Source organism: Oncorhynchus masou, chromosome 8 (genome assembly GCF_036934945.1).
Source record: "Oncorhynchus masou masou isolate Uvic2021 chromosome 8, UVic_Omas_1.1, whole genome shotgun sequence".
NCBI classification, from domain to species: domain Eukaryota; kingdom Metazoa; phylum Chordata; class Actinopteri; order Salmoniformes; family Salmonidae; genus Oncorhynchus; species Oncorhynchus masou.
The window spans coordinates 17,441,743-17,456,904 of NC_088219.1; the positions used below are offsets into that span (position 1 = coordinate 17,441,743).

Here is a 15,162-nt window from a genome sequence, read left to right on the forward strand (position 1 = left end):
CCATACTTACACAGAATCACTCTATTACTTTCTAGAATGCCATTAATATTATACCCCGCCTCATACTTGCACAACATGTTCAAGCTCATTGCTCCATGTTATCTGTTTTAAAGTTATTTAACGGGTTAAATACCTTAACTTGAAGACATTAAAATGTGTTAATTGTATGTGCGACACTTAATAAATAAAAGCCAGATAAGGAATGACTGTAACCACTGAAAGATTTGATTAATTCAGGCTTACCTGATCTTGGCTTCAGACCAAACACTGTGAGGGTGCTGCTGAAATCAGCATTCCGCATCCCCTCCTGCAGACAAAACACATGACAAGTTTATCAGAAAGATAGATCAGACAATTTAGATATTTGCTTAAGTATGTGCTAATATAATTTGGATGAATGCGATTTTACTGTGCATTTGATTGAAAAGCAATTCACACCTCACACTCGTCATTCCCACTGGAGTTTCTTCGGGCACTCTGGTACTTGTACTGTAAGAGAAGACACGTCAAGACAGATATTTACTCCATGATCTAGCCTGGAACCTAGTGTAGGCTACTAGCTGAATCCTCTCATATATACTGAACAAAAGTATAAACACAATATGCAAACTTTTCAAAGATTTTACTGAGTTACAGTTCATAGAAGGAAATCAGTCAATTGAAATAAATAAATTAGGCCCTAATTTATGGATTTCATGGCTGGGCCTGTGATGGCATAGGCCCACCAGCTGGGGAGCCAGGCCCAGCCAATCAGAATGAATTTCCCCCTTCTTTAATTTCAGCTCATGAAACATGGGGCCAACACTGTACATGTTGCGTTTATATTTTTGTTCAGTATAGTAGAACACAGCCCTTTGTCGTCTACCTCCCTGGACAGTCTGGGATGTATTTGTTCCAGCCTGTGAAAGAAAAGTTGTTCATTTCATACAGTGGGGAAGATGAAACCTTGAGTAATATGTCCAGCCATGTAGCAGCCATATTGAGGTATGCATGGGGTAAACACTTGAGCTTGCTCTTGGCATTAGTGCTGCGTCTAAAACAGGGATCATTAAGATTCGGCCACGGGAGAATTTGTTCTTGAGCAGATGGTCAGGTGGCCAGAACCCAATTACACATAATTTGTAGACTACAAATTAACCACAAGAAGCCCAAGCTGATATAATTTTTGACTAAAACATAATAATTTCAAACCTTGCTTTACATTTTTATAAAATCACATATCTCTCAAAATGCGTGGAACAGATTTCCAAAACTATTTTTACAGTCTTGTATGTCCAACAATTAAACAAATTAAACTTTTTTAGGCAGTCTCACTAAAAACTATTTTTTTTATCACCCAGTACCTAGTATGCTGGAAAGCTGCTTTTGATGGCAAAGGTATCAAGTAAGTAAGACTGCATTGTGAAAGTCATGGTTTCATACCTTAAGATAATCTTTCCTCAGATACTTGTTCCTCCTGCGTTCCTCGTTCTGGTTGAGTACGGGTGGAACCTCTGGCCATTTTGGCTCTGTGTCAGACTCTGACTTTAGACTGCCATCGAAAGAGCAGGAAGAGGACGGCTGAAGAAAGACAAAGTTGAAAGGCCAAAGTACTGGACACTGTACTGATCAAATGGCAATGCAATAATGGACAACAAAAAAACACTTGGCTTAAGCAGCACAAGCCTTCAATATAAATAGATGAAGACTAAAGCCTCCCCTTACATCACTAAAGGTAACAAGGTCACATGCACACCAGTGGAGGCTGCTGAGGGGAGAACAGCTCATAAGAATGGAGCAAATGGAATGGCATCAAACAGCTGGAAACCAATTGATACCATTCCACTGATTCCGCTCCAGTCATTACCAAAAGTCCGTTCTCCCCAATTAAGGTGCCACCAACCTCCTGTGGTATACACAGACACATCATCACATGCATGATGATGAGGGTGAGAAAACAAAGGCATGAATGAAATGGGTGACCTCAGAGAAAGCTGTGTCATCGTCTGTGAAGTCAGGGTCCTTTTCGGAGAAAGACAGAGAGAAAGAAAATAGGAATGAAACCCACACCTAAACCAAACAACAAACACACACACATGCACCCGCACACACTTTAAAAGTGAAACTGAAAATATGACTGCAAATTTGGCAGATGAGATTAATGAGTGAAAAGAAGGAAATGATTGCTAGTATTACATACCTTAAGGTAACATTTTGACACTTGCCATATGGTTAGTGAGAAAGTCCACATTGCAAATGTACGGTCCCTTACTAGACGTCTGACAACGTTTCTAAAATTCGCGGACGGTGTCGGGCCATGCAGCAGGGCCGGATCTTCCAGGAAGTCATCAAACGAACTCTCTCGGACATTTGGTTTCTGTTTTATAACATTTTCAAATTTTGGTAATTTTGGTAAATCCCACAAGTGGGCGAATGGAATCATATTGCAAATGTACAAAACATCACCAATCACGACGTGGCCTTATCTCCTAAACGGAAAAGATTTCCAAGACGAAACTTGATGAGCATAGATTTGGCGTAATGGGCAGTTGGCCCTGAACAAGATGGCGTCTAGGCCTCAACGGTTTTTGAGTTATGGCCATTTTTCTGGGATTAAAGGTCAAAAATGAAAATAGAGCAATAATTTTTCCACTTCACGTCAAAGTAAATCATCCTACGGTGTCTATTGTAATTGAAGAGAAATCATACAATGTAAAATTGTTGATGTTCTAAAATAGTTAATTTTATTTTATTTAAGTTACAGATCCAGTTGCAGCGTGTTCAGACAAATCTTTTTAAAGTGTGCTTCAGAGCTCTGCGAGATTTCTGTGATTTTCTGAAATAACACACACTCACTAAACCCTCCGTAAATAAGTCAGTTCTTAACATAAAGACTTAAAACTCAAAATTCTATAAGTGCCTACCCCAAGGAGGATATGTGTTCACTTTCAGCTTCATGTGCCAACCGGAAGTACCTTTAATTGGGGTCATAGTTGCTGTTTTGAAGGGTTAAAAAGGTCTGATCTTTTCAAAACGTTATGTGTTATTAGGCAACCCTCATGAACTGTAAATCAGTACTTTTTCCCAACAGATGACAAAGAAAAGCACACACACACACACACACACACACACACACACACACACACACACACACACACACGCACACACACACACAGCAAGGATGGAGTGACAAAGTGCGGTGCTTAAAGACACTCAGAGCCTGCAATGGTATTACCAGAATCTCTGGGCTGTGCCGAGTTCAACGAGATGCCATGCTTGACCGTAGCTCGCTCGGGTCTAAACACAACGATCATGAGAAAAAGTAGGCCCAAAATGAAGCCTGGCCCTAAATGTAATTTGCTTTTGGGTGACAGTGAGAGAACCGTTAAGGTGAGAAGCACAATTCGACCTCAGGTACATTCCTGAGGTCCTCCCGATCTGTGCAAGGTAACCTTGACCGCGTAGCATTAACACTTAACAGTTAAAAGAAGGTGTCTACATCAAACCGCTTTCACGGACTTCTCTCCCCATAGGAATACATTGCCTGCACCCCTAAATTAAACATGAAGCCTATGTGGGTTATGAATGCCGTATGAACCTGTCTTCAATGACAATCCATCAGGCCACTATAAGGTCTACCTGTGTTGATTCTAAGCTTCCTGAAGCAACCGGGAAGTGATTAAATTCACCCTAAAAGTGTTTTGATATACAGTGCCTTGCGAAAGTATTCGGCCCCCTTGAACTTTGCGACCTTTTGCCACATTTCAGGCTTCAAACATAAAGATATAAAACTGTATTTTTTTGTGAAGAATCAACAACAAGTGGGACACAATCATGAAGTGGAACGACATTTATTGGATATTTCAAACTTTTTTATCAAATCAAAAACTGAAAAATTGGGCGTGCAAAATTATTCAGCCCCCTTAAGTTAATACTTTGTAGCGCCACCTTTTGCTGCGATTACAGCTGTAAGTCGCTTGGGGTATGTCTCTATCAGTTTTGCACATCGAGAGACTGAAATTTTTTCCCATTCCTACTTGCAAAACAGCTCGAGCTCAGTGAGGTTGGATGGAGAGCATTTGTGAACAGCAGTTTTCAGTTCTTTCCACAGATTCTCGATTGGATTCAGGTCTGGACTTTGACTTGGCCATTCTAACACCTGGATATGTTTATTTTTGAACCATTTCATTGTAGATTTTGCTTTATGTTTTGGATCATTGTCTTGTTGGAAGACAAATCTCCGTCCCAGTCTCAGGTCTTTTGCAGACTCCACCAGGTTTTCTTCCAGAATGGTCCTGTATTTGGCTCCATCCATCTTCCCATCAATTTTAACCATCTTCCCTGTCCCTGCTGAAGAAAAGCAGGCCCAAACCATGATGCTGCCACCACCATGTTTGCCAGTGGGAATTGTGTGTTCAGGGTGATGAGCTATGTTGCTTTTACGCCAAACATAACGTTTTGCATTGTTGCCAAAAAGTTCAATTTTGGTTTCATCTGACCAGAGCACCTTCTTCCACATGTTTGGTGTGTCTCCCAGGTGGCTTGTGGCAAACTTTAAACAACACTTATGGATATCTTTAAGAAATGGCTTTCGTCTTGCCACTCTTCCATAAAGGCCAGATTTGTGCAATATACGACTGATTGTTGTCCTATGGACAGAGTCTCCCACCTCATCTGTAGATCTCTGCAGTTCATCCAGAGTGATCATGGGCCTCTTGGCTGCATCTCTGATCAGTCTTCTCCTTGTATGAGCTGAAAGTTTAGAGGGACGGCCAGGTCTTGGCAGATTTGCAGTGGTCTGATACTCCTTCCATTTCAATATTATCGCTTGCACAGTGCTCCTTGGGATGTTTAAAACTTGGGAAATCTTTTGTATCCAAATCCGGCTTTAAACTTCTTCACAACAGTATCTCGGACCTGCCTGGTGTGTTCCTTGTTCTTCATGATGCTCTCTGCGCTTTTAACGGACCTCTGAGACTATCACAGTGCAGGTGCATTTATACGGAGACTTGATTACACACAGGTGGATTGTATTTATCATCATTAGTCATTTAGGTCAACATTGGATCATTCCGAGATCGTCACTGAACTTCTGGAGAGAGTTTGCTGCACTGAAAGTAAAGGGGCTGAATAATTTTGCACGCCCAATTTTTCAGTTTTTGATTTGTTAAAGAAGTTTGAAATATCCAATAAATGTCGTTCCACTTCATGATTGTGTCCCACTTGTTGATTCTTCACAAAAAAATACAGTTTTATATCTTTAAGTTTGAAGCCTGAAATGTGGCAAAAGGTCGCAAAGTTCAAGGGGGCCGAATACTTTCGCAAGGCACTGTACATTACCTGCAATTATGAAAATCACTGCATTCAACCTTGTGTAGATCAGTCAATTATAAACATAAAGACTTAAAACTCAGGATTCTGTAAGAGCCTACCCCAAATAAGATATGTGTTTACTTATAGAGTCCTGTGCCAACCGGAAGTGCCTTAAAATTGTGTCATAGGTGCTGTTTTTAAAACATATGTGTGATTAGGCAACCCTTATGAACTGTAAATCAGTAATTTTTCCCAACAGATGTCAAAGAAAAGCTCTCTCACTCTCTCACACACACACACACACACACACACACACACACACACACACACACACACACACACACACACACACACACACACACACACACACACACACACACACACACACACACACACACACACACACACACACACACACACACACAGCAAGGATGGAGTGACAAAGTGTCGGTGCATAAAGACACACAGAGCCTGCAATGGCATTTCCATATTCTCAAGGCCGTGCCGAGTTCAATGAGATGCCCGGTTGACCGTAGCTCGCTCTGAGTGCAGCGACCGTGAAAAAAGTAGGCCCAAAATTAAGCCTGGTCCTAAATTTAATTTGCTTTTGGGTGACAGTGAGAGAACCGTTAGGGTGAGAAGCACAATTCGACCTCAGGTACGTTCCTGAGGTCCTCCCGATCTGTGCAAGCCTAACCTTGACCGTGTGGCATTAATCCTTAACAGTAAATCAGTTTTTTTTGATCTCACAGATTACAATGACATTTCTCCTTACAGGAATACATTGCCTGCTCCCCTAAATTCAACCTAGAGCCTATGTGGGTTAATATTGCCTTATGAACCTGTCTTCGATGACAATCCATCAGGCCACTATGAGGTCTACTTGTGTTGATTCTAAGCTTCCTGAAGCAACCGGAAGTGGTTAAAATCACACTAAAAGTGTTTTTCCATACCCAAACTGATGTTTGATAGTATAGTGAATTCATAGTAGTGAATTCAACCCTGTGTAAATCAGTCAGTTCTTAACGTATAGACTTAAAACTCAGGATTCTGTAAAATCATACTTTTACTTTTAGCTTCCTGTGCCAACCGGAAGTGCCATAAATGTTGTCATAGGGGCTGTTTCAAAGGGTTAAAAAAGTCAGATCTTTCCAGAACTTCATATGTGCGATTAGGCAACCCTCATGAACTGTAAAGCAGTCATTTCTCCCATAAAATTTCCAAGAAAAACTCACACACACAAACACAAACACACACAGCTTGGACAGAGGGACACAATGTGGTGCATAGAGACAGACAGTGCCTGCAATAGTTACCTTTGTTCAAACTATTAAAGAACCGTCAGACCTACAGTTCTGAAACTTTAGGAACCTGTTCGAGAGCTCAGAAGGTTCTCGGACCGAGAAACAGCCTCATACATTTGCAATGACATCAATTCATTTTGACCATTACGAAAATGACGACATTTAGAAAAATCCCAGAGTCGCAAGACTAGGTGCATTGAAACCGGCTCGGCCCATAGAGAAGGACCCCAACGTTTCTGTCCGATAGCTCATTCAAGGACCCCGTAGCAAGGCATGGAAAAAAAGTGGATTTTCAGCACCAATTAAGGTCTTGCTCGGGTACAGAATGGCCTACCGAGCCGAAACTTGGGATTCGGGGTCGCCTCAGCTAGGCCTACACATAATGTAAGAACTGGACCTGCAGCTAGAACGTAACTATGTGTTTTACGTTTTTGTTATGGTTTGAACAGAAGGCGATGTGAATTTTGGGCCTGCTCTGAAATATGTGATAGTTGGCTTCTAAACGAGTTGGAAAAAGTGGGTGTGGTGTCAGTTTGTATCAGTTTGGTGTCAGAATGACATCTAATTGACTAATGGACGGTGACTTGCTGACTGACTTTTGTCCATTTGCAATATGTTTAACCTCTTGAACCTCTGGGGGCAGTATTTCATTTTTGGATGAAAAACGTTCCCGTTTAAAACCTGATATTTTTTCAAGAAAAGATGCTCGACTATGCATATAATTGACAGCTTTGAAAAGTAAACACTCTGACGTTTCCAAAACTGCAAAGATATTGTCTGTGAGTGCCACAGAACTAATGCTACAGACGAAACCAAGATGTTTGCAGCATTGTGACGTATTTGTAGGCATATCATTGGAAAATTGACCATAAGAGACTACATTTACCAGGTGTCCGCTCGGTGTCCTCCGTCAAAACTATTGCGTAATCTCCAGGTGCGTGCATTTTTCCATTTTGAAGAGAGGAGAAACCAAACCAAACCAAACTGCAACGAGTGATTTATCATCGAATAGATATGTAAAAAACACCTTGAGGATTGATTCTAAACAACGTTTGCCATGTTTCTGTCGATATTATGGAGTTAATTTGGAAAAGGTTTGCGTTGTAATGACTGAATTTTCTGTTTTTTTTCTTAGCCAAATGTGATGAACAAAATGGATCGATTTCTCCTACACAAATAATCTTTTTGGAAAAACTGAACATTTGCTATCTAACTGAGAGTCTCCTCATTGAAAACATCCGAAGTTCTTCAAAGGTAAATTATTTTATTTGAATGCTTTTCTTGTTTTTGTGAAAATGTTGCCTGCTGAATGCTAGGCTTAATGCTATGCTAGCTATCAATACTCTTACACAAATGCTTGTGTAGCTATGGTTGAAAAGCATTTTTTGAAAATCTGAGATGACAGTGTTGTTAACAAAAGGCTAAGCTTGTGAGCCGATATATTTATTTCATTTCATTTGCGATTTTCATGAATAGTTAACGTTGCGTTATGGTAATGAGCTTGAGGCTATAATTACACTCCCGGATATGTTTTTTTTTCTTAGCCAAACGTGATGAACAAAACGGAGCGATTTCTCCTACACAAATAATCTTTTTGGAAAAACTGAACATTTGCTATCTAACTGAGAGTCTCCTCATTGAAAACATCTGAAGTTCTTCAAAGGTAAATTATTTTATTTGAATGCTTTTCTTGTTTTTGTGAAAATGTTGCCTTCTGAATGCTAGGCTTAATGCTATGCTAGCTATCAATACTCTTACACAAATGCTTGTGTAGCTATGGTTGAAAAGCATTTTTTGAAAATCTGAGATGACAGTGTTGTTAACAAAAGGCTAAGCTTGTGAGCCGATATATTTATTTCATTTCATTTGCGATTTTCATGAATAGTTAACGTTGCGTTATGGTAATGAGCTTGAGGCTATAATTACACTCCCGGATATGTTTTTTTTTTCTTAGCCAAACGTGATGAACAAAACGGAGCGATTTCTCCTACACAAATAATCTTTTTGGAAAAACTGAACATTTGCTATCTAACTGAGAGTCACCTCATTGAAAACATCCGAAGTTCTTCAAAGGTAAATTATTTTATTTTAACCTCTTGAAACTCCCCATCCCGGATCCGGGATTGTGACTAAGCCTCAGGCTCATTAGCATAACGCAACGTTAACGATTTCTGAAAATCGCAAATAAAATTAAAATAATGCGTTTGCTCTCAAGCTTAGCCTTTTCTTAACAACACTGTCATCTCAGATTTTCAAAATATGCTTTTGAACCATAGAAATTGACTAATTTGTGTAAGAGTATGCAAAGCTAGCATAGCATTTTGTGTAGCATGTAGCACGCAACATTTTCACAAAAGCCAGATAACCAAATAAATAAAATCATTTACCTTTGAAGAGCTTCTGATGTTTTCAATGAGGAGACTCCCAGCCACATACCAAATGCGCAGTGTTTCCTGAAAGCGTCTGTGTGTAGGAGAAATCGTTCCGTTTTCTACATTGCGCCTGGCTACCGAAACGAACCGAAAATGCAGTCACCTACAACGTGAAACTTTTTCCGGATTAACTACATAATATCGACCGAAACATGGCAAACGTTGTTTGGAATCAATCCTCAAGGTGTTTTTTCACATATCTCTTCATTGACATGCAGTTCTTGGAAGCTTGCTTCTCTCTCTGCTCCATGGAAAAATACTGGCAGGTGACTTTTGCGCACCAATTTCGGCGCAGGACACCGGGCGGACACGTGGTAAATGTGGTCTCTTATGGTCAATCTTCCAACGATCTGCCTACAAATACGTCACAATGCTGCAGACACCTTGGGGAAACGACAGAAAGGGCAGACTCATTCCTCTTGCGTTCACAGCCATATAAGGAGATCATGAAAGACAGAGCCTCAAAAATCCTTGTCATTTCCTGGATGCCAAGTCATCTTGGTTTTGCCTGAAGCTCACGTTCTAGGGCACGCACAGAGAAGATATTTGTATTTCTGGACACGTCAGAGTGTTTTCTTTCGAACAGTAGCAATTATATGCATAGTCGAGCATCTTTTTGTGACAAAATATCTTGTTTAAAACGGGAACGTTTTTCTTCCAAAAATGAAATAGCGCCACCATAAGTGTAAGAGGTTAATGCTTTTCTTGTTTTTGTGAAAATGTTGCCTGCTGAATGATGGCTTAATGCTATGCTAGCTATCAATACTCTTACACAAATGCTTGCGTAGCTATGGTTGAAAAGCATTTTTTGAAAATCTGAGATGACAGTGTTGTTAACAAAAGGCTAAGCTTGTGAGCCAATATATTTATTTCATTTCATTTGCGATTTTCATGAATAGTTAACGTTGCGTTATGGTAATGAGCTTGAGGCTATAATTACGCTCCCGGATACGGGATTGCTCGTCGCAACAGGTTAACCTCTCTGGGCAACCCGACGCGCTAGCGTCCCACCTTGCCAACAATAAATGCAAATGCACTACGCCAAATGCTAATAGCACTCGTTAAAACTCAAACATTCATTAAAACACACATGCAAGGTACTCAATTCAAGCTACACTCGTTGTGAATCTAGCCAACAAGTCAGATTTTTAAAATGCTTTTCGGCAAAAGCATGAGAAGCTATTATCTGATAGCATGCAACACCCCAAAATACCTGAAGGGGACGTAAACAAAAGAATTAGCGTAGCCGGCGCTACACAAAACGCAGAAATACAATATAAAACATTCATTACCTTTGACGAGCTTCTTTGTTGGCACTCCTATATGTCCCATAAACATCACAATTGGGTCTTTTTTTCGATTAAATCGGTCCTGGTATACCCAAAATGTCCATTTATGAAGACTGTGTGATCCAGGAAAAACACTGTTTATAAACGCAACGTTATTTTTTTAATTTAAAAAAGTTGCCTATAAACTTTGACAAAACACTTCAAACTACTTCTGTAATCCAACTTTAGGTATTAGTAAACGTTAATAAACGATCAAATTGATCACGGAGCGATCTGTATTCAATAGCAACAAGTTTGGAAAACGTAGTCCACTTTCCCCCTTACATTTCTTCCTGCTGTGTACCCGACGAAAAGCTGTGCCTATTACTCATATGACCAAGGATTTAGAAATGTAAGCCCATCGTTATCTATTATACCTTGCAATAGACAATACAGAGACTGGCGGATTGATTTTTTCTTCGTCGAATTTGTGATCAGGTTTCCTTGCGATTTTGACCACGAAACATGTTCTGTTATAGTCACAGACATCATTTAACCAGTTTTAGAAACTTCAGTGTTTTCTATGCACACATACTAATCATATACATATACTATATTCCTGGCATGAGTAGCAGGACGTTGAAATGTTGCACGATTTTTAACAGAATGTTGAAAAAAGTAGCCCGATCTCTAACAGGTTTTAAACAGTGAGGAACCATCACCAAAATGACATTCTGAAATCAATCCAACGATCGATGAAGAAACCAGAAACACTGCCCGGCCAGCCTGAGTTCATCGGGCCAGTCAATTTCGCATTCCTGCAGGATTTTTGAGCATGACAAATTTGTGATGGTAAATGCCCAATGAAACATATTGCAAATGATTCAACAGTGAAAAACATCACCAAATGGACATGATGAAATCAACACAACGAGCGATGGAGAGGAACCACTATCACTGCCCGGCCATCCCGAGTTCATCAGGCCAGTCAATTTTGCATTTCTGCAGTATTTTTGAGCATGACAAATTTGTGATGGTAAATGCACATTGAAACATACTGCAAATACACAGCCGTGCACCTGGTGATTGGAACGGGTTATCAGGAGCACATTTTTTTGAAATGGTTTTTAATGCCATTACAGGGTAGAAAGGGTTCCATGGTTGGGTAGGGAGCACCCCCCACACGTGCCCATCCAATAGGGGGCGCCCCTTGTCATTTTGGACGTTTTTCAAAAAATCATAAAAGAACAACAGTCCCACTTCCCCCTCATCATACATGACAAATAGACCATCTAGGTTGATTCATGGCTTAACATAGTGCTATATATCATTTTGGCAGTATAAATGCCTTTTGGACATGGTTCACTGACTTTTGGGTTTGTAATCTGACTTCCATTGATCGTACATGGCAAATGGACATAACATCCTGATTTGGCAATTTCAAATCTTTCATATTGCATTTGGACATTTCTTGGACATTTCTTATGGCATCTTATACATGTGTAATTGACACAAAAATCGAAAGAATTTCAAAAAATGGTCCAGAAAGCACTTTTTTAAGGGGGTGATACGTTTTTTCAAATGTTTTTCTATTTTTGACTTTTGACTTCATATGAAATCATATTGCAAATGGACAAAACATATGCCTTAAGCACAAGTAAAACATTTGTTTAAAATGATGATAATAAAATATGACTAAAGTATGTTGATACAGTTCTTATACATGTGTAATTGACACACAAATCGAAAGAATTTCGAAAAATGGTCCAGAAAGCACTTTTTTAAGGGGGTGATAAGTTTTTTCAAATGTTTTGCTATTTTTGACTTTTGACTTCCTATGAAATCATATTGGAAATGGACAAAACATATGCCTCATGCACAAGTAAAAAAATAAAAAAAAAAAATAAAACTTGACAAAAGTATATTCATACAGTTCTTACACATGTGTAATTGACAAAAAAACTCCAAAGATTTTTGAAACACGGCACTTTTTTTAGGGGGTGATATGTTTTTGAAAAAATGTTCAGTTTTTCAAAATTTTACTTTTGTGTCTTGACTTGTGTTACATTTGCAATATGAAAAATCACGGTAGAGCGCACTCGCCATCTGTTGGATTTTTGGAGTGTTACACTTGGCATTTGCCATATTGCATTTGCAATCAAATTTGAATGAAACAACGCCAATTTGAGTGGTATTGGACACCGTGTATATGTTTCGTACAGTGCCAATGACTTCCCATTCATTTTTGTACATTTCAGGGGGGTGTTCCCTTACTTGCACAAATGGAAATAATGAATTGCTTGTTTCCTGTAGAAAACAGAAGGTACAGAAAGTCCAGTTCCTTACCTGCCCACTCAGCACTGACGGTCCACTGCTCCCTTCATCCAGAGAGGCACTGCGAGGGAGACAGGAAAACACACCGACTCACTCTGTGTCACACATACAAACTTATATTCATGTAAGCCTTATTTACAGTTTACTGGAGAAATTGGCTCATCATTAGAAGGCAGCCAACAATAAATAACACCAGACAGACACAATGGATTTTTTTTACTTTAAACACATTACTCATCATCATCATACAGTATGATTTGTGCCTACTCATACTCTTTTCATAGTAATTACTCATCGTAATAACTACACTATGACAACATCCTATGACATCAGTCATGGGGCCAGTTTCAACAGGCATGAATGGACAATGCTTTTTAGTCCATGACTAAACTTGGTTAGTTTTATGCAACCGAACCATGGTCTCGTTGATACGGTATACAGTAGTCACCTGTCAGAACAGAGTGAGGGGCAGAAGTCATGTGTTTAGGCAGAGCTGTGCTGTACGTACGTACCTGCGGATGGCCTGGCAGGGGGACCTCTGTTTGCTGCTGGAGCTGCCAGAGTGACTGAGGAACCTGGACAGGTAAACAGAGGATGCAATAAGGCCAGAGGAGGTATGGTATATGGTCAATATACCACAGCTAAGGGCTGTTCTTAAGCACGATGCAAAGTGGTGCCTGGACACGGCCCTTAGCTGTGGTATATTACCACAACCCTCGAGGTGCCTTATTGCTATTATAAACTGCTTACCAAAGTAATTAGAGCCATAAGACTCCTGAACACCTAATCAAATGGCTACCCAGACTATTTGCATTACCCCCCCCCCCGCCCTTTACACCGCTGCTACTCTCTGTTGTTATCATCTATGCATAGATAACTCTACCTACATGTACATATTACCTCAACTAACAGGTGCCCCCGCACATTGACTCTGTACCGGTAACCCCCTGTATATAGTCTCACTATTGTTATTTTACTGCTGTTCTTTAATTACTTGTTACTTTTATTTATTATTCTTATCCGTATATTTTTTTAAACTGCATTGTCGGTTAGGGGCTCGTAAGTAAGCATTTCACTGTAAGGTCTACCTACATCTGTTGTATTCGGCTCATGTGACTAATGACATTTGATCTGAATAAATGTTGTCATACCCGTGGTATATGCAATGGTGGAAAAATAACTCAATTGTCATACTTACTCAATTGTCATAACTTAAAGATACCTTAATGGAAAATTACTCAAGTAAAAGTGAGTCACCCAGTAAAATACTACTTGAGTAAAAGTCCAAGTATTTGGTTTAAAATATATTTTAGTCTCAAAAGTCAATCAAATTGCTAAAATGTACTTAAGTATCAAAAGTATATTTCCTTATATTAGCAAACCAGATGGCACAATTTTCTTTATTTTGTTTATTGATGGATAGCCAGGGGCACATTCCAACAGTCAGACATCATTTACAAACATAGTATTTGTGTTTAGTGCGTCTGCCAGATCAGAGGCAGTAGGGATCCCCAGGGATGTTCTCTTGATGAGTGTGTGAATTTGACAATTTTCCTGTCAAAATGTAACAGGTGCTTTTGGGTGTCAGGGGAAGTGTATGGAGTAAAAAGTACATCATTTTCATGAGAAATGTAGTGAAATAAAAGTAAAATTTGAAACAACTTAAGAGGTAATTTAAAGTATTTTACTTCAGTACTTTAGACCACTGGGTATACAGTCTGATATACCAACTGTGGTATATCAGACTGTATACCCAGTGGTGTAAAGTACTTAAGGACTCGAACCACCCAGTTCATAAGTAAGGATTAGTATAATTTCTCTGTTTTTTTTGCAGCTACAATGTGTTCAGACGGTCATGGTATGGTATGGGTTCAGGTGGATTTAAGACCTGGAGACCAACAAATAATATCTCTAATGCAGTGTTTCTTCATTTTGGTCCTGTTTTTGCCTTATTACTACACACCTGGTTCAAGTAAATCAAAACTTGACTTCATGACTGAGGTGATCCTTTGATTCAGCTGTGTAGTGCTAGTGCAAAAACTAAAATGTATGTCTGCAGGACCATAATTAATAAACACTGCTCTAATGGTGTGCATACATGTCATCTCACAATAAGACAAACATGTGTTGTTTCAGGCACAGAAACATTTCAAAACAATTTAACACGCACCACCTGAGTCTTGCATACTGTACATATATCCCCCTACTTTAGCTTTCAAAATCTCACTCTATCACACATACAGTACCAGTCAAAAGTTTGGACACACCTACTCATTCAGGGGTTTTTCTTTACTTGTACTATTTTCTACATTGTTGAATAGTAGTGAAGATATCAAAACTATGAAATAACACATATGGAATCATGTAGTAACCAAAAAAGTGTTAAACAAATCAAAATATATTTTAGATTTTAGATTCTTCAAAGTAGCCACCCTTTGCTTTGATGACAGCTTTGCACACTCTTGGCATTCTCTCAACCATCTTCATGAGGTAGTCACCTGGAATGAATTTCAATTAACAGATGTGTCTTGT

The 15,162-nt window shown here is 39.4% G+C and overlaps 1 protein-coding gene across 4 annotated transcripts in view; it reads right to left on the bottom strand.

Annotated features, from left to right (window-relative positions):
• Window positions 1-15,162, bottom strand: part of LOC135544257 (leucine-rich repeat and calponin homology domain-containing protein 2-like) — a 92,054-nt gene that overhangs the window by 24,560 nt on the left and 52,332 nt on the right. For 3 of the 4 annotated variants that reach the window (XM_064971727.1, XM_064971725.1, XM_064971728.1), the window contains 6 exons: window positions 13,143-13,205; window positions 12,643-12,691; window positions 1,963-2,001; window positions 1,423-1,560; window positions 439-489; window positions 244-307 (listed from right to left, as the gene is read on the bottom strand). In XM_064971727.1, the coding sequence (XP_064827799.1) occupies window positions 244-307; window positions 439-489; window positions 1,423-1,560; window positions 1,963-2,001; window positions 12,643-12,691; window positions 13,143-13,205 (404 nt within the window). The remainder of the gene's footprint in view (window positions 1-243; window positions 308-438; window positions 490-1,422; window positions 1,561-1,962; window positions 2,002-12,642; window positions 12,692-13,142; window positions 13,206-15,162) is intronic. The other variant, XM_064971726.1, reaches the window with a different exon arrangement.